Consider the following 18012-nt stretch of genomic DNA (forward strand, 5'->3'; position numbering starts at 1 on the left):
CGGTGGTTCATAACAAATTGCATTGATGCCGGATGCACAGCTCAGCCCCTCGGTCCAGTGGTAAATCCCAGCCCAGAGAGAAGAGCTGCTGGAGCGGTCCCCTCTGCTGCTTGTGGGGTTTTGGTGGAGTGCTGTGCCCCAGGGAAAGTCACTGCTCAGCCCAGAGCCCCACCGGGGCCTCCGTGGACTTTCCACCATATAAAAATAGATTTACCACAGACAACTTACACTATCAGCTGCATCGTTGAAGGTGCTGGCAGCACATTAGGCCCACACGTTGGTGCCCCAGTTAATCCTGCAGCTAATGGTATGACTAAGAAACCCCCCCACCACTTAGATAACCTTGTATGTAATTTATTCTTAAGTGAACTTAAGCCTGCTTTAATCCCAACTAAAAGGCAAGCAAAAGGTATGAACTAGCTGACAGGCAGCTCCCGTATATCTATATAAGGGCTTTCTTGACTTTCCCAGCAGGACTTCTGGTGGAGCCACATGCTGTCCAAACCCTTTGCCATGCTCCCTGGGGTGCTTGCACTGTGCAGCAATTGCCCGGCTGGCCCAGATCAGCCGTTGGGGTTGAGAAAATCTGTTGTGCCTTTTCAGAAAGGAGATGACATGTTTCTACCAAGATCTACTCCCTAAGTTTTTTCAATTTTTTCACTTCTACTGTGAATATCCAAGATCCTGCTTTCAAAAAAAAAAAAAAAAAAACAAAAAACCAAACAATTGGTCTGAGATTCCTCAGATAATAATTTACTTTTGTGGGAAAAGATTATTTCCCAGTCGGCGAAACTTGCACCAACTGCAAACAGGCAGCTCCTAACCCTCCCAGTGGAATGACATGGGCTTGAGGCAGGGAAAATTAGTGCCAGTGCTGATGCCAAAACCTAGCTGGCTGAAAGCTTGCCGTTACTTTTTCTCTCTGGAGGAAACAGCGAATGCCCCAGAGCCCTCTGAGCACCGGGCAGGCACTGGGCGGGATGCACATCTGGACCACAAGCTGCCAGCAGCACACGCCTTCTGTCGGGCTGGTTAGTCCTGGGTTTGCTTTCTCCTTGGGCAAAACTGGAGACGAAGGCTGCGGCGATTTTTTTTTTTGGTGTGATGAAGGCCGAGAGGCCAGAGCACTGGACTTTTCTGTAGATGTCTCACTTCTGTCAATCAGGAAGCAGTGACGCAGGTTATGGGTTGGGTTTGAGGTTTTGGAAACCTTTTCTAAAAGTCGATCTGCTCGCGCCGTCTTATTTCTGAAGTGTGAAGCCGTGGTGAAGGCTGGTGGCAAGTGAGAGGACGCCAGCCAAAATGCAGCTTCTTATCAGATGTAACGGGAGGATTTTCCTGGCTATTTGTTTAATCCTCTTTGTGGGATACACAGCACAAGGTAAAACAGCGCGGTTGTTCTCTCGGTAATCCTCTTTCTGGGCTATGTAGTGTAGGCCAAGTAGGCAGCCTCCAAATTTTTCAGACTGACCTTCTTCTAGGGGTAATGAGATCTACTCAGAAAACCTGTTTTGCTAACATTTCATTTTCTGGAGAGGCACTGGCAAGAAATGGTGGTTTTTGCTAGGGGAGCATTTTTGTGTCCCTTTCCCACCCCCTATGAGAAAAAGACTTCATAAAATAAGTTGCTGTATGTGGGTATATTTTCAATACATATATTTCAATATATTCTTTTTTAACTGGCCCTTTCAAAGTGGTCCAGTTATGTACTGTTATTCAGTTATGTAGTTACAGACAGAACAAGTAACTGTTCCCATGTCATAACTACTATGGTCTACTTTCTTGGGGGGGCAGGAAAGGAAACTAGTTGTAAGTATGAGGAAATTAAAACGGTTTATTCGGTACAATATTGCAACACACAGCACTAAAACAACTAAAAGGAAATGTTGATTCATGATGACATGTACCTTGTGGATTTGTTTCTTGTAATCAAGCACGTAGAGTATAATTTCTCCCCAAACCAGGGCTGTGATAGTGACAGGCTTTCATAATGTATATACCGCTCAGAGGCTGATTTTTGAGAGATTATGGCCTGCTTTTTGTGCATTGTTTATTTGCAAATTATTCAGATGCAGTTGTTTATTTTGTTGCCACTGTTATTATTAAAAACCTTCTTAATAATACGCTAATAGAAGAAAATAAGTACGAAAAAGGCATACGCTGTAAAAGAAGCAGGAAATGATACCCATGAGATCTTTTTTCTCTTACAGAGGAGTGTAGGAGGTAGCTGAAAGTCACCTACTACATTATGGAAATATATAGGGCAATAGAGAAGTGTAATTACAGAAAGATAGTCCCAAGAAACTGAGGAAAAGTAGATAAAGTGCCAACAGGGGGAGAATGTGCCAGGAGGCTTCAGAACAAATTAATTACATGGGACCAAAAGGAAGGACAAAATGCCGCTGTTTTTATCATTACTTTGCAATTGTTATTTTCTCTTTTTGGTATTTTTTGAAGACTCGCTTTTCAGCGACAGCCCCAGTCAGGCACTGAGGGGGCACCAGAACCGAAACTGTGGGTTTATGTAACCCTGGGCCGTGTCTAGGAGACGCCTGAATCATCTCTACTCTATGCACTCTGAGAATATATATAATCCCCAAATCTGCTCCCGCGGCAGGCGGCTCTTGGCATACCTTGAGTTTCCAGCCTCCCCGCCAGAAGTCATCCCATCAAACTCTAAGGTGCTGAGCTGAGACAGGCAATGCCGAAGTGGGGTCAGCCCTGACCCTCGCTGGAGCCAACAGAGAAAGGGAGGGTGCAGGAGCCAGCTTTCTGCTGGGGTGGCTTGTCCCCCGGAGATCTTGAGATACCTCCACCAGCTTCAGGGAAAGCTGAAGGTGGCCGAGCCCATGGGTCCCCTGGGGATGTGCTGTGCACCGAGCCAGGGATGGACCTTTGACAGTGTGAGGCGGTGGTTTCCCATGGGGTTTCCACTGCTAATTCCGGTGCTGTGTATGAGGTGCACCTGACATCTCTGATAGCAGCCATGTCACTTAGGGATACCAGTCACCATTTAAAAAACAGTCTGCGGGGTTAATTTACTTTTTGGCAGTTGAGCAATCAGGGCCACACAAATTACTTTCTTCCGCTCCTTTAAGCTTTACTAGGTGCTCATAAAGTTAATAGGTGCTGCTGAATAACGTCCTGGTCCTGGTGAATAATGCAAGGCTGATTTGATCAGGTGCTCCCATGCAGAAGGCAAGGTACAAGAGAGTGAGGTGCCGACCCGACGCCTGGTCCACTAACTGCATCGAAGAGAAGGGGCCCTGGTTTTACATGCCCACTGGCGGAGCCAACAGGATCCTCCCTCCCATGGCAGACCCGTCACTGTAAGTTCATGTGCTGCATGTTTGTCATTGGTGCTGGCACCCAAAACTGTCCGGCATTCCTGTCTCGATGGTCCTGTCCTGGCTCACCCATGGGAACGTGAGACTTTGGCATGTTCACTTAAGAGATAACAAAGTAATGAATTTGGAATAAACTATCTGCCGCTCTCCATTTCAGGATAAAGAGATACCAGGAGCTGGGTGACATATTCCCCTTCTCAGATGAGGAGTCCGGCTCTGGGTTCGATGTTGTGGTGGAAACGGAGCCAGCCTCCGGGTCGGGGCTCGGCGACGGCGATGGCTTCTCCGAGGAAAAGCTGCCCGTCTTCCTAGCGGGCCCGCAAGGCGGGAAGCTGAAGCAGAAGCTAACGGAGGAGGATTTTCTCCTGTAGGGCTGGAGATGTCGGCCTCCTTGTGATGGCGGCGGCCTCCCTCGCCCCTTTGCCAGTGCCCGGCCTGACGTGACGGCCACGAAGTGGTTTTAAACCAACTGCCAATCAATAAAAACTTTGCCTTAAGGTCTTTATTGTTCTCACTCACTAAAAAAAAAAAAAATAAATAATCTTTGTTCGGTCTGAACTCCCTCTTTTCTTTTCGCGGCTGGGGCAGCCCTCCCAATCAGGGAGAAAACGGGTTTCTGTGGGGATGTTATCATGCTCCGGGGGGAATAAATTAATAACCTTTCATAAATGAATAAATTAAATAATATATTTATAATTCGATAATAAATTAATACATTAAAAACCTCTGCGTGGCGGGAGCCGCCTGCACTTTTACAACACGCAGCTAAAGAGGTAAAACCCGCCCGAGCGGCTGCCTCGCGCCTCCTTGCTCTTCTTTCCCTAAAAAAAAAACCAACACAAAATCTTGCAAAAACGGTTTCGGGTGACCACGACACCACTTTCCTGTCAGACACACATCCCTCTTCCCGCGCTGCCGCCGCACGGCCGCTAGGCGGCGCCCTCTCGCTGCGCCGCGCATGCGCCGACACAGCCTCGAGCCCGCCCTCCCCTCCTTCCCCGAGGGGGGCCCGGAGCGGAGCGGTCGGCGGGAAGGCGGAGAGGGGCGGGGGGGGGGGGGGGGGCGGTCACGTGCGGCGGGGGGGCGTGGCGTGGCGGGCCGTAAGGTCACATGACAGGGGCGCGGGCCGGGGCGGCTGGTGCTGGTGGCGCGCGGGACGGGAGTCGGCCGCGGAGGGGGTACGCACCATGGTGAGTGCGGGGGGCGCGGGAGGGGACGACCGTTAACGGGCCATTACCCGCCAACGGCCGCACCGCGCCTGAGGTGGTAGTGGTGGTGGTAGTGGCGGCGGCCTGGGCTGGGCCGGGCCGGGCCGGGCGGTGCCTCCCTCTCTCCTTTCCTCCTTCCCCACCTGTGGCTCCGGGCTGTGCGTGAGGAGAACCGCCCCGCCGGGCGCGGTTTGCCCTCCGGTTCTCTCTCTCCTCGCCCCCACGGCCCGGCCGCGGGGCGCCCGGTGACTCCCCTTCCCTCCCCACCGCCGCCGGCCTGGCCGCCCCCTCCCCTCTCCTCCCCGCCCTGCGTCAGGCGGCCGCGCTGTTCCCCGCTGCCCGCCTCGCCCCGAGCTGCGCCTGGGCCTGGCGGCGGCCGCGGGCGAGTAGGGTGGACCCGGGGAGGGAGGGAGGGAGGAAGGCGGCGGCGGGAGACGCTGCTGTGTGGGACGAGGTCGGGGGAGGGCTGGCAAAACAGCGCTGGGGCGAGGGGGTGAAAAACAGCTGTTTGGGGTGTTTTTAATATCACTTATGGATTAAGGCTTGGGACGGTCCCCTGCGTTCCCTCCGTCCTCGCCAACACGGGGTTTAGTCCTGAGACTCGGCTTCTGTTTTTCCTACACAGCTGCTGTCGGAGAGGCTTTGGGGACAGTGGGTGCGATAGTCCTGGAAACATAAGTAAATCTTTCAGCAGTCCCGTAAGGCAGCGCTTAAAACGACAGCGGTTGGTAGTAATCCTTCAGGGCTGGTGGAAGAAGGGCCGCTTTGTGCTTAGCAGGCTTGGCCTAGGCGAAGCGCTTGGTGTGCTGACATGTGTTGGTTTAAAAAAATACATATTTTAAAGAATCAACTAGATCAATGCACTTTAGGTTTCTGAAGTGTGGGGATTCCTTAATGTGTCTCTATTTCTGTTGGACATGCAGAAGCTTTTTAGGGCTCAGTGTGAAGGTGAGGCTGGGATTTCTGCACTGTTTATCAGCTGCTGGGAGTCCTACAAGTCCTCTAGTACAGCTATAACACATAAGGACTGAATGCAGATGGATTTCAGTGCTGGTGTAGCAAAATCTTCAGCATCTGTCTTTTGCATGAAGTCAAGAACATAGCCTAGCGTTTGGCCGGCTTCAGAAAACCTTAGTTCTCGGTCTTCATTGTCTTAAGCTGTAACATAATAAGACATAAGATGGCTTCTTAAAATACTTCTTGTTTTGCATAGTTTCCCCACAGCAGTATCCTCGATAGCAGCTGGAGGAGATGCCAACTGTTGATTTCTTTATTCCATATGTTCTTGTCCTTTCTGGATGAGATCATGGCTAACCTCTAAGGGGTACAGTTGAAATATTCATACGCGGTGTCTTAAAGCAATGTGTTACCAATGTTAGTTCTGGCTGACTGATTTAAATGATGGTAGAGCTTCATAATTTGGAAGGCACTGTGAATCCATCTTGTATAACGTTTACTTAAAGCTAATGTGCTTCCTTGTTTACTTGGGGGGGAATATAAGGCTAATCTGGAGGACATTCAAATATAAAATTTCTGAGGGGGAAAAAAAAATGGGCATGCCCAAAAGTAATCTGTGTAACAGTTTCAGATGATCTAAAGATTTCAAATTCTTGTTGAAACTTCCTTTTTTTTCTCTCCCCCTTCCCCAGCATCCAAAAGTAAAGAATGGTTCTAGTGTGCAGTCATTAAAAAAAAAAAAAAAAAAAAAAAAAAAAGAAAAAGGGTTTACTTCTTATTTCAACAATTAATGCGAATAAGTGCTTGGCAGGGACTTGTAGGACCGTTTGGTCTTAGTTTGACCACCTTGTTGGTCATCTGCTTCTCCTTTCCTTTGAGACTGTGAAGTAGCTATAACTAGGTTTCAGTTAGTTATATACATCTCTGTGGATTGAACTAGGGCTGCTTGCTATCTGAACAAATACAAAGTTTGTTTAGCCTTGTGTGAATTGCTGTTTTACAGCTCAGAATTGCACCATGTCTTTGCTTGACTTGTATGGGTAAGCAAAAAGTCACTCGATGTTTCTACTGCTGGGCAGCAGCATTGAGACGAAACTTTCTTCTAGACTTTGTTATAAATGTTACATTTCGAACTTTAGGCCCCCAGAATGTCTTGAATGTGTTCTTACTCAATTTTTGAGACTAAATTGGTGAAGTGAGAATGACTGTTCTATCTCGTTGAAGTGGATGCTCTTGTGAAGAACATAGTGTAATTTCTCAAAAAAAAAAAAAGGTTGCACTGAATTAGTGAAGTGTTGTCTGCTTCAGTACATCAAAGCAGATTAGTGCCTAATTCTTAAGAGAAAATGTGGGCTTTTTTGCTAATCTTGTTGAGGTTCCCATAGGGCTGCTAAAATGTTTTGCAGTTTCTTGTAAAAAATATTTGTGCGCTGTCAAAGAATGATCTCTCCTAGTTTCTTGTGTTTGGTGCTGGTCAAAAGTTCCTGCCTAGGGAATGCTGTTGTAAGTTGAGGACAAACATCTGATGCTCATAATGGATTGGTGCCTGGAGCAGAACTATGGGTAAACTTATAACATCCACTCCGTCTGATGGCAGAGTTGTGTAGCTAGCATAGATTACGTGAAGAACCGCTACCTCTTGAACCTGCTAGTGCTCTCTTCATTTGCTAAGAGAACTATGGGGTGTAGGAAGAGGCAGCAAATAAAAGTCCCCGTTCCCCTTTGCCAACCAGGGGGATGCTTCAGGCCTGTTGTTGTTTCTTTTCACTCTTGTTATTCCTCTTACTTCTGAGCATCTCTGATACCGCAGTTTATGCAGTAAGTTGTAGTGGGTATAAAGCAATATGTATTTTTTTATGGCATATCTCAAATCCTAAACCAGATGGGATAAGGTTGTTAAAAAGATTTTTTTTGAAGTGTCATTTGAAAATTACCAATTTCTTGAAAGTGAAGGCAATGATTGGAAACTCTGCAGTAACAGAAACCAAGGTTGTATTTGTAACAGTAATGTTTTAAATATTTGTTAGTATTTTAGTGTAGTAATAATAATGGTAATTACGCTGTGTACTTTTTTATAAACATTATAGTTTGTAAGAGCTGTCACTGCTTGTTACTGACCTGGTTTCAGTTACTTGCTAGATGAACAACTGCCTTTTGTCATTGCTGTTTCTTGGTTCTCTAGTGCATAATGGCTTTGTAACTTCATGGGAGCACAAATGTTTTTTCTCAATGTATAGCGTATAGCTGCAAGTAAATACCACATTTAAAATGGAGTGTCCACTGTGTAGTAATTTGTCTAATTCTTTTTATTCCAGAGTTTTCTTGGAGGCTTTTTCGCTCCTCCTTGTGAGATTGATGTTATTCTTAATGATGCTGAAACACGAAAAACAGCAGAAATCAAAACAGAAGATGGTAAAGTAGAAAAGCATTTTCTCTTCTATGATGGAGAATCTGTTTCAGGAAAGGTAAATTATTTTTATTTTTTTAAGTGACTTAATTACTGTAATGATTCTGGTATGCAAATGCATATAGGAAAGTAAATGAAAAACTGATATAAGCAAGAGTTGCAATTTCAGCTTGTGATGTTATTCAAAGAGGAAACAGTGTTTTTGTATAGATTAGTCTTTTTTTACCATAGTCATTCAGGCAACTAATAAAAGTGAATGTTTTGAATAGTAGCTGCTTATTTGTTTTTGGTCATCTTGTATTCATGAATAAGGTTTTCGTGCAACTCTGTGCAATGCTATCATTGCTTCTGACAACAAGAAAACTATTCCAAACTGGATCCTCCTGCTTCCCCTTGCCTATGAACTCCAAAATCTACAACCCAACATGTGTAACAGTAATTTTTGGCTGGCGCAGCCAATTTGCTTTGCATACCCTGAAGCTAAGCCTTGCATTTCATGCCCTGAAGTGGTTTCTGGAATTGCATCAGAAGAGCAACATATTAAGTTCAGCTGGCTGCTGAGTCAAGAGTTCTTGTTGGGGGTGGGGGGTGGAGTTGAGATTGCCAGAGGGATTTCTCTACTTTTAGTCCTGCACCAAAGAACTCCTTGCCATCACTCTTGTTTTACTGGAGCCATTCTCACTCTCTGAATATTTCTGTTATGATTCACTTTTTCTCCAAAAAACTTGAGCCAGTTATTGGGTTCAGAGATTGATTTCTAAGTACCTGCTTCGATCTTGACTGAGCTGTTATCTCTGGGAATCTTCCTGTGCTGAAGATATCTTTCCACGCTAAGATCTTCTTTCTCTAGAAAGATCCTTTCTGGGATGTGAAACTTTCACAAGATGGGCCTTAAACTCAGGAAACTGAGGAAACTAGCTTTTGTACACTCACTGGCCTGGGCATTTCTTGCTTGTATCAGTGACGCCTAAGCAGTGCCTGATGAGTTTTGGCTAACACAAGCATAGTGGGATGAGGAGGTCTGGAAGACGAGTAATTTATTGGACAACTTCCATCTATCTGAAGTTAGATACAATTATTCAAGTGGTTTACTTCCTACTTAGATATTGATGATGTACTGGATTTTAAGGTACAGGAATTTCTCTGGTCATCACTACCTCGTAAGAATACATTATATATGCATAATACTTACATGTTTCCATAGAAGAAAAGATTTCATAAAGTTACCTTCTGACGCGAGTCTGTTTGAGAATCAAATTCACAAATTAAGATCTTGACAATAGGTTTCATTATCTGTTATTTTTCATTGACTTCTCTAAGACCAATGCTTAACTATCTGCTGAGGAAGGGACTTAAGTTCACTTGACTTGAAAGGAATGCATCTCATGGCAGTTCTTTTTTGGACTTCGAAATGAGACTCTCAGAAGATGCTTTGAAGCTCTCTGCCTTCAAAGATGGCAAGAGGGTTTCAACTGGCTTATGTGAACTCTGCTTAAAGTCTGGCTCGGATTCTTAATTTGGGGACTTGAAAGTTTCAAGTTTAGTTATTAAATTCAGTCTTGTGGATGATTAGATTTCTCTTAAATGCTTTAGTGGTGCCTTGGTAATGCTTGATTTCATAATTGGCTGTTTGATTTGGTTGCCTTCAAGCTCAAGTAGTGCTGTTGAGAAGACGTCTCAGTTTTCATAGGCATGTAGTAATATGTTTTCATTTTTACTAAGGTCATGTATTAGAGTGACAGTGTTGAAAAATTTTAACTGGTATTTTTCTTGCCTTGATAGGTGAATGTCTCCTTTAGGCAGCCTGGAAAGAGACAAGAGCACCAAGGAATTAGAATTGAATTTGTAGGACAAATTGGTGAGTTTAAGCTATAAAGGCAATGTCAGGTGTGTGTGGTTTATGGAACTTGGCACTTGTGACTGTCAGCAGTTTGGCTCAAACATTGCAACCTGTTTGGGTTAGTGGATGACAAGTGCCAAAGGAAGATTATATCCTCCTCATTTTAATGCAAGCTATGTACTAATTTGTGCTAGTCAGAAAGTCATTGGGAAGGAAGATATATGAATGTGAGGGAGAACTGGGATGGTGAGTATTTGTCTGTCTTAGACAGGTTAAGAGTTTGATTAAGCACCACTAGAGATTTTTAAAAACTAAACTCGTGGCCATGGTACACGTAGGTTCTGCTTCATATATTTCGGACTATTCATTTTTAACTGTCTTCCCTCTGATTATAAATGAATGACCCTTATGTAAAAAGCAAAATTAAAGCACTTGATTTTTTTTTTTTTTTTTACTCTGTGCCTTGTTTTGCATGTATTTAAGGAGGTTCTGAGCCAAAATACCAGGTGTACTTACTGTGCCAGACTTTCTAATTTTTGTCTTTAATTCTGTCTCTGAAAGAGAAGCAGCATAGAAAAGAAATGGAGTAGCCTATAGGAAAACGCTTCTAAAATATTCTCTGGTGGTTAGTTTTCTAAAACATGGTTTTATGCTGTTAACATAAAATAGTATTGAAGCTTCAGAGGATCTTTGTGCTTTTCAGCAAGATAATGTGGCATTGACATTAAAAATACAATTTTCCTACAACTACATCCAAATCTAGTTACATTTGAACTATGAAGAGTTCTGATCACGTCTAACCTCTTCCTACCACTTGAGGCAACCTCTGCACCCTTAGGTTGAAGCTAAAATTCCTTCCCTCTCTGTTAGAGGGCTGTTTGTATTATTGTCCCCCTTTGAAACTTGAGGAATTATTTCTGCCTCATACTGTGGCAGAAATAACTGTGGAAATTTACAAATTCTGTATTTCTGAGCAGTCAGTAGGCTCCAGCACCTTATGTCTGAACTGTTATGTAGCAGGTATGACCAAGTTCTGACACCTGATGCTTTATGCTTTGAGGTTTCGATCACTAGTGCTGTGAAAGCAAACTTTTGGAATAAAGCAGCAGTGTGATGAGAATGAGGCATTTAGAGGTAGGGAGAAAACAGAGCTCACATATGTCAGCTTCATTTAGTCTGTCTTCTAATTGCTGTACAGGCTGTTCTTTGTCTAGTCTGATACATAAATTTTATTCTTTGAATGACTTTCATTTGATGTAGTGTTTCTTGAATTTTATGTGTTTCTGGGACTTTCCATTGTGCTACAGTTTAGAAGTCATCGGTTACGCAGAAGTGGTTTAAGCTACTGATTTTTGTATTTTTTGTATTTTCCCATATCTTCTTGCATCCTTTCAAGTTTTAATGTAGTAATATGAAAAGCATCCCAGTAGTGTGATCTGTCTCTGCACTACTTGGAGAATAGCTCCAGCTGCATGTCGAAGGCATATTTTAAACCAGCTCTTGAGAGTGCAACTTTTCTGACTGGCACAAAAAGTACTGGATAAGCAATAGTAAGTAAACCTTGTAGTATTATGTGAACGCTTGTCATAGCAAACAAAGTACACCTTAGATAATTTGTAGTCATATTAGAAAAGAAACAGTTACCAGTTAGTGTCAGTTTCTATCAAATTGGCAATGATAAACTGTGAGTGGGTGGGTTCAGTTTGTTTTTTCTCTTCTGGAAAGCTTCAAGTGCTGCTAATGTTCTTAGCTGGTATTTTCAGTTGTGAATTGTAGAGAGACTTGTTTTTTTATATACTAAAGTGTTTGGATTTTTTTTTTTTTTATGGCAATGTTAAATTTTTCTTCCTTTCTAAGTTTTATCGTGGTGAGAATTGCATGATAGAGATCTAGGGATGAATAATAATGACAGTGGTCTGGCCTGGGGACAGAAGAGGCTGTTGCTGTGAAACTGGTGTGTCTATAATTATGTGTTAAATGACTGACTTAGACCAGTGATCATAATAAGCCATTTGATTGTAGACCGGTAGTAATAACAAACCATTTGATACGTGGTGTTGATCTGTGGGGTACCATTTGGGATCACTGGCTTGTCCTAAATGAGCCAGTCTTGATGTTGCTTAGATTTTGTCCCTTCAACAATAATGCTGGAAGCCAAAATCAAACAATTCTTGTTACAGAGAGTGCAAGACAAGAAGTGCTTAATAAAGGTAGCTAAACTGTCATTAAAAAAAGACAATCAAAAGACATAAAAAAAAAAAAAAAGCCATGCTAGTGAAGCTTCAAATATGTGTCTGTTCATTGCAGTTAGCTCTTTAGGAATGCTTACTGTAGGTTGCTGAAACTGAAGATAACTTTGAAAAACTGGTTAAAACATTTGGTCAGATATGTGTAACTTAAATCAAATCAATTGCTTCTGTTCTCCTCTCCCACCTGCTCCTGCCAAATTAAAAACAGTTTTGTTTGCTAAAACCAACACTGAAACATGTCTTCCTTTAACTTCCTCATCTTTAGAGCTCTTCAATGACAAAAGCAACACTCATGAATTTGTAAACTTGGTGAAAGAACTGGCTTTACCCGGAGAACTGACCCAAAGCAGAAGCTATGACTTTGAATTCATGCAGGTTGAGAAGCCATACGAATCCTACATTGGTGCCAATGTCAGACTGAGGTTTGTAACTGTTAAGCCTTATCTTCCCTCCTCCCTTGCAGCAAATTTGTAACTTAGTAATTATGCTTTCCCCTTTTCTCCTTTTGGATTTCAAATCAGATGTGTAACAGCCAGTAGCTAATGTGCGTTGATTTGCATTGTTCAGATCATGTTATAATGTAGCCTTTTCTACTTTATTTGGAATTGCTCAGTGGTGTTTGTGTAGATCGAATTCTTTTGCTTCAATCAAGTGAAAGTAGTCCATGTCTTTCCTTAAAAAAACAACCCAAAACCAAACACAACCAATCAAACCCACCTCCACTTTTCCACCTATGTGTTTTGTCTTGTAGTTTGGTGTCTTATTCTTTTCTGCATAGTCTTAAGAGAATGTACTCGTCTTTCAAAGAATACCTGTACTTCAGAACACAAGGGCTTTTACTTATGCAGTTCTGAATAATGATGGTGAACTTTGTGGCTTTCTTCCTAGGTATTTTCTAAAAGTAACAATAGTGAGACGGCTGTCAGACTTGGTGAAAGAATATGATCTGATTGTTCACCAGCTTGCTACGTACCCAGATGTAAACAACTCCATTAAAATGGAAGTAGGGATTGAAGACTGTCTTCATATAGAGTTTGAATACAACAAGTCAAAGTAAGTGTAACTTAGAATGAAATGTATTCAAGTAAATATCTTGGGATAAAAAGACAGAGTACGTAATATTTTATGAACAACCTGGTATCTGGGGACTTGTAAGGCAACATTTTAAATGATTGTTGTATTGAGCTCTCTGGTTACTTGTTACAGAATGGCCTTTTTTGAGGAATACTTGTCTGTTCTGCCTTCTGTACTAATAGGAAGGTTGCTAGCAAATATTTAAGACTTGATTTCTGCATTTATGCTTTTTGCGTATAACTATATTACTTCCTTTACTAATAGTGCAGTGATCGAAAGGTGCTAATTGCACTGGTCTGGCTGAGATGCTTACCTCAGTGGGGAAGCAAGCTCTGACTAATTAATTAACAGACCAGATAAGGTAATTGCCTGTATAACTTGTTTTCAAGAAGCTGTATAAGTTGTCTTTGTTCTTTAATGAAAACACTCATTCTGTTCTTTTAAAGGTATCACTTAAAGGATGTGATTGTTGGAAAAATTTATTTCCTCTTAGTGAGAATAAAAATTCAGCACATGGAGTTGCAGCTGATCAAAAAGGAGATTACTGGAATTGGTAAGAGAAACAAAATCCAAAGGAAATGGCAACTTGTATGCCAGTTGAGTGTTATGCAGACCTGGAGGGTGAAGTCAATAGTTGCAGCTTTGGCTAAACCTATGCTGCACACGCTTCTTTCTCACTGGTTTTGACTGCCATTTGCATTTTGTCCTTTGGTAATCATACTCAGTAGTGAACACTACCTAAGGTCCTTGGCATTGTTCTGGGATTGTGACTGTTGGGCTAGCTTAACAAATGTGAACCATTGTTGATCAAACTTGGGCGTAAATGTGCAGCAGCTTAAGCAGCCTTGATAAGTAACGAACAAGGGAAAATGTGGAAAATGCATCCTGAAACCCCTTTGACTCTGCAGAGACTAGCTGGTAAAGCAGGCTTTGTAAAGATTAGCATCAAACTCTTGTGTTCTAGAAATGTATAATTTTCAGTCAGCCTAAAGCTGATAGGGTGGAAATATCAAGAGGCTTTGAAGCAGAAACAGCCTGATTATTGCAGATCAGGCTTGCACACCCTCAAACTAGGAAGGCAGTAAGAGCTTGTGACTTCATTCCCCAGTTGCTGGAACCCTAGTGAGCCGCTTGTGTGGAGGATAAGAAAGCCTCTATATAGAGGAAGGGCAGAAAGCTCTACTTTATCGTTGGCTTTTGTGGCTAAATTAGGTACTCTGGTTTCATCACCCTAGGCCCTGGAGAAAGGTGGCTTTTGTGCCTCGTGATAACCCTTCAGTTTTCTAGTCTGATCACAGCCTAGCAGTATCAGTCACTAGCACTGCCCACCAAACAGAACTGTTTCACAAGTCCTACCCTGCATGCTTGTCCATTATTTAAAGCATCCATACCCAAGGCTGCTTTGAAGCACTGACTACTGCCTCTTGCGTGTCAGCATGGGGAGGAGAGAGTAAGAAGTAGGTGCCCTGCCTGGGAGAGGGTTTTTCTTGAAAAAAAAAAAAAAAAAAATGCAGTGTGGTGTAATTTAAATGCTGCAGAGTAGAAATTGCTGTGATAAAGCTTTGTAAATGTTTAAAACCAAAGCGTGTGTTCTCAGAGTGAAAACTTCTTTCACCAGGACCCAGTACCACAACAGAGACTGAAACTATTGCAAAGTATGAAATAATGGATGGTGCGCCAGTTAAAGGTAAATAACTGTGTGTGTTTTAAAGGGTAAGCATTTTTTGAGTTAGAACTATATTTAAAAAAAAAAAGAAATCTGGAGGAGATGACTTGTATAAATTTTTCTTGGAGAAACCACACTTCTTAGGTTGCTGAAATGATAGTGGATTTTCCTATTCAAAGCAGACATTTTTATTCACTTAGGGCATTTCTCTTCGGATTCTAGTAATTCTTACCCTTATTTACCATGGGAAATTCTATATCTGAACCTTTTGTCGCTTTGGTTCAAACCTGACTCCATGGTGTAGACCAGCTCTAGAGTTCAAGACGCTAATTGTTTTGTCTTGCCTGGCTACCATGCTTTCACTGAGAAAGCGTTTCCACTTTTGATTTCACACTTGCATCTGTGCTCACTGTTGTTTGTGGTGTTTTTTTGGTGTTTTTTTCTTTTTTAACTAGGGAAAGGGCACAGACAGCACTTGTGAAACTGCTTTCATTTTGCTTGTCTTCTGAAAATGCATTAATGACATCCAGTTTTAAGGAACTAATGGAAACTTTCTTTTTTTAAGGTGAATCAATTCCTATAAGACTGTTCTTAGCAGGCTACGACCCAACTCCTACAATGAGGGATGTGAACAAAAAATTTTCAGTGAGGTACTTCTTAAATCTAGTGCTCGTGGATGAAGAAGACAGACGATACTTCAAACAACAGGTATGGTCCTTGTTGCAGAATTGTCTGGACTGTTGTATGTGCTGCTTTGAATGTTCAGCACATTAGAAGCCACCTGTGCTTCATGTATGGCATAAGCATTTCTGCTGGCAAGTGTATTAGAAGCTGTATAGAAAATGTTAGCTTGCAAAAAGGAGCCAAGGGGGATGACGGATACTGTTTCAGCAAGGGTAGGGTGCTCAGTGCCATAGAATAACTATGACATCTGACTGAAAAACCTAACAAAAGTTGAGGATGTGCTGAGGAAAGGAATAGAGAAAAGGGTCACTGGAAAGAAGCTATGTGGATTAGAACATAAAGTAGATTAGAATCTCCTTTCTGAAGGATAGACAAGGCAAGATAATTAAATATTGAAAACAAAGGTAACTGGAGCATGCAATGGTTATGATGGGCTTTGGATTTTGAGAAAAGGAGGAAGAAAAACTTCTTGCAGCTTTTAATACCATCAAAGTAGGATTGTTAAGGAAGAGGTAAGGAAGGCTCAGGATTGATAAAAGTAAGTGTTCAGGCAGTAACTACATATGTAAACTTAATTATTTGTGTGTTCTGTTACAGAGCAGTTCGGTACATATGGAAAGTAATGGGGATGCAGAGTTTTTTCAAAAGTCTTTGCCTATTAGGAACTTAAAATGGTACTTGATACTGCTGACTTAATGGAAAATGGTTGTTTAAAAAGTGTTTCCTTGCTCAAATAGGAAATAATTTTATGGAGAAAAGCTCCTGAGAAGCTGAGGAAACAACGAACAAACTTTCACCAGCGCTTTGAATCTCCAGAATCGCAAGCATCTGCTGAGCAACCTGAAATGTGAACTGGTATAAGGTGAAAAACTCTGTGATGCTTCAGCAGGTTAAAGACAGCAGCAGCCTGTGGGAAAAGAAGGCCAAAATTCCCATTACAACTGTCTTCCTTCATCTTGCAGTGCTGCATTTACCATACTACTAAAGCGTTCTTCAGTTAAACATTCAAGTATGTATATACATTTAAAATAAAGTGCTTTCTCAAACACTGGAACTTTCTTAAGCTACTATTTTATACTGCACATTTACTTTTATTTGATAATGTTGTATGCACTTGGATATGCATAAGCTTAAATCTAGTTATTTCCATGCATGGTAGGCTGGTATATTTGATTTTTTTGCTGATCACCTATACAGTGTGGACTAAAGCATTTCCCTTCTCTCATGTTGTTTATTGCATGTTTCTTTCCAATGTTGCTTATTTGCATTTGTTTTGTTTTGAAATTACAGTAAGACAGAATTGACTAAATCGCACTAAAAATCAAGGTTTATGGTGAATTTGTCCTAAGACTTCTAATTAGGATGTTAGACAGGGCTTAACTGAAACTGCATGTATATGCACTATGACTGTGATAACTGTGGAGCCTTCAGACACCTTACCAAGGTTTCTAAGAAGTTTTGAATCTGTCTGGGGCGAAGAATGTTGGGAAGCATCTTTGCCTTCCCTCCCTCCCCCAGTTCTCTCTCTGCCATACTTCTCGAAGCCTTTCATGCGAGTCACTCCTGACCTTCGGGGATTCACTGCCCAGTCACTAGTGACTGTAGAGGTGTTGTCATGATTTCACCTGCAGGTGGTGAGCAGGGAAAGTATTTGAACGTAATTATCTCCTATTGATGAAACGGATGCTGGTAATGTTGATTATTTTGCAACTACATGAAACTATGTGGTTCCTCCTGGCTTCATGCTTCCACTGTCTTCACAGTCTGTCTCCTCACTGTCCTGACAGGAGAGGCAAGATGTCCTTAGAGGACATCCTCCTCCTAGTCCGTGTGGGCCTGTTAAGAGGGCAAACAAGCTTTCTGTGGTCTTCTGGAAAGGTGTTTTGAAGCCAGGCAAGACTTAAAACTGTTAGAAGCTTGTCTGGCATGGCAGATTTGTTTGTCTTGATCATCTCGTATGCATTTAGTGTTTGAAGAAATAGCTTTTAAAGGAGTTTAGCCTTCATGTGTTCACAACTCAGCGTGTAGTCTGTTGTCAGAAGGGTGGCTCGGGCACACACCGACACCTGCTGTGCGGAAGGCTGCTTGCGCTTGTAGTTCACTTGGCCTTTAAACCAAGACTTCTCAACTCCGGTGCAAGTGTCATTGGTAACCTTACTTTATGAGTAAGGAAATAATTGAATTACATTTCTGTAAGAACTGTTTTATTACTATGGCACTTTGATAAAGCAGACAAAGACTCTGTGTACTTTACGCTCGGATACTTCTAACGCAGATATCTTTGAACTGAGAGCAAATTCAACTCCCTCATGTAAGTGCCTGTTCAGAAATTTAAAGAATAAACTGAAAAGCCAAATATTTTCATGGTCACTTGCATGTTGTAATCTGGAAATGATTCTAAGAGATTTTGAAAACTTGATTGTATTTAACCAGCCTCAGATTGTGCAACCATGTATAATAAACGGGAAACATACTGAGCTGCTATTTGAATTATTAAAACAGCTGTATTCTCACTAACATCTGGCTCGTCTTTGATTGGCTCTGCCCGCTTTCCTTCAGCCTCCCCTGCGACGAAGGGAG

The 18012-nt window shown here is 42.3% G+C and overlaps 2 protein-coding genes across 2 annotated transcripts; both read left to right on the forward strand.

Annotated features, from left to right (window-relative positions):
• The first annotated feature begins 1226 nt into the window (after positions 1 to 1226).
• SRGN (serglycin) lies at positions 1227 to 3905 on the forward strand. Its single transcript, XM_082486046.1, has 3 exons — positions 1227 to 1381; positions 3182 to 3329; positions 3505 to 3905. The coding sequence occupies exons 1-3, from the start codon at positions 1303 to 1305 to the stop codon at positions 3716 to 3718; spliced, it is 441 nt and encodes a 146-aa protein (XP_082342172.1). The 5' UTR covers positions 1227 to 1302; the 3' UTR covers positions 3719 to 3905.
• Positions 3906 to 4478: 573 nt separating this feature from the next.
• VPS26A (VPS26 retromer complex component A) lies at positions 4479 to 17949 on the forward strand. Its single transcript, XM_082486320.1, has 9 exons — positions 4479 to 4537; positions 7828 to 7977; positions 9702 to 9777; positions 12274 to 12430; positions 12897 to 13061; positions 13529 to 13635; positions 14701 to 14769; positions 15314 to 15456; positions 16170 to 17949. Exons 1-9 carry the CDS (start codon positions 4535 to 4537, stop codon positions 16281 to 16283), a joined length of 984 nt encoding a protein of 327 aa, XP_082342446.1. The 5' UTR covers positions 4479 to 4534; the 3' UTR covers positions 16284 to 17949.
• Positions 17950 to 18012: the final 63 nt, after the last annotated feature.

This window comes from Vanellus vanellus (assembly GCF_965231255.1).
Source record: "Vanellus vanellus genome assembly, chromosome: 7".
Classification (NCBI taxonomy): domain Eukaryota; kingdom Metazoa; phylum Chordata; class Aves; order Charadriiformes; family Charadriidae; genus Vanellus; species Vanellus vanellus.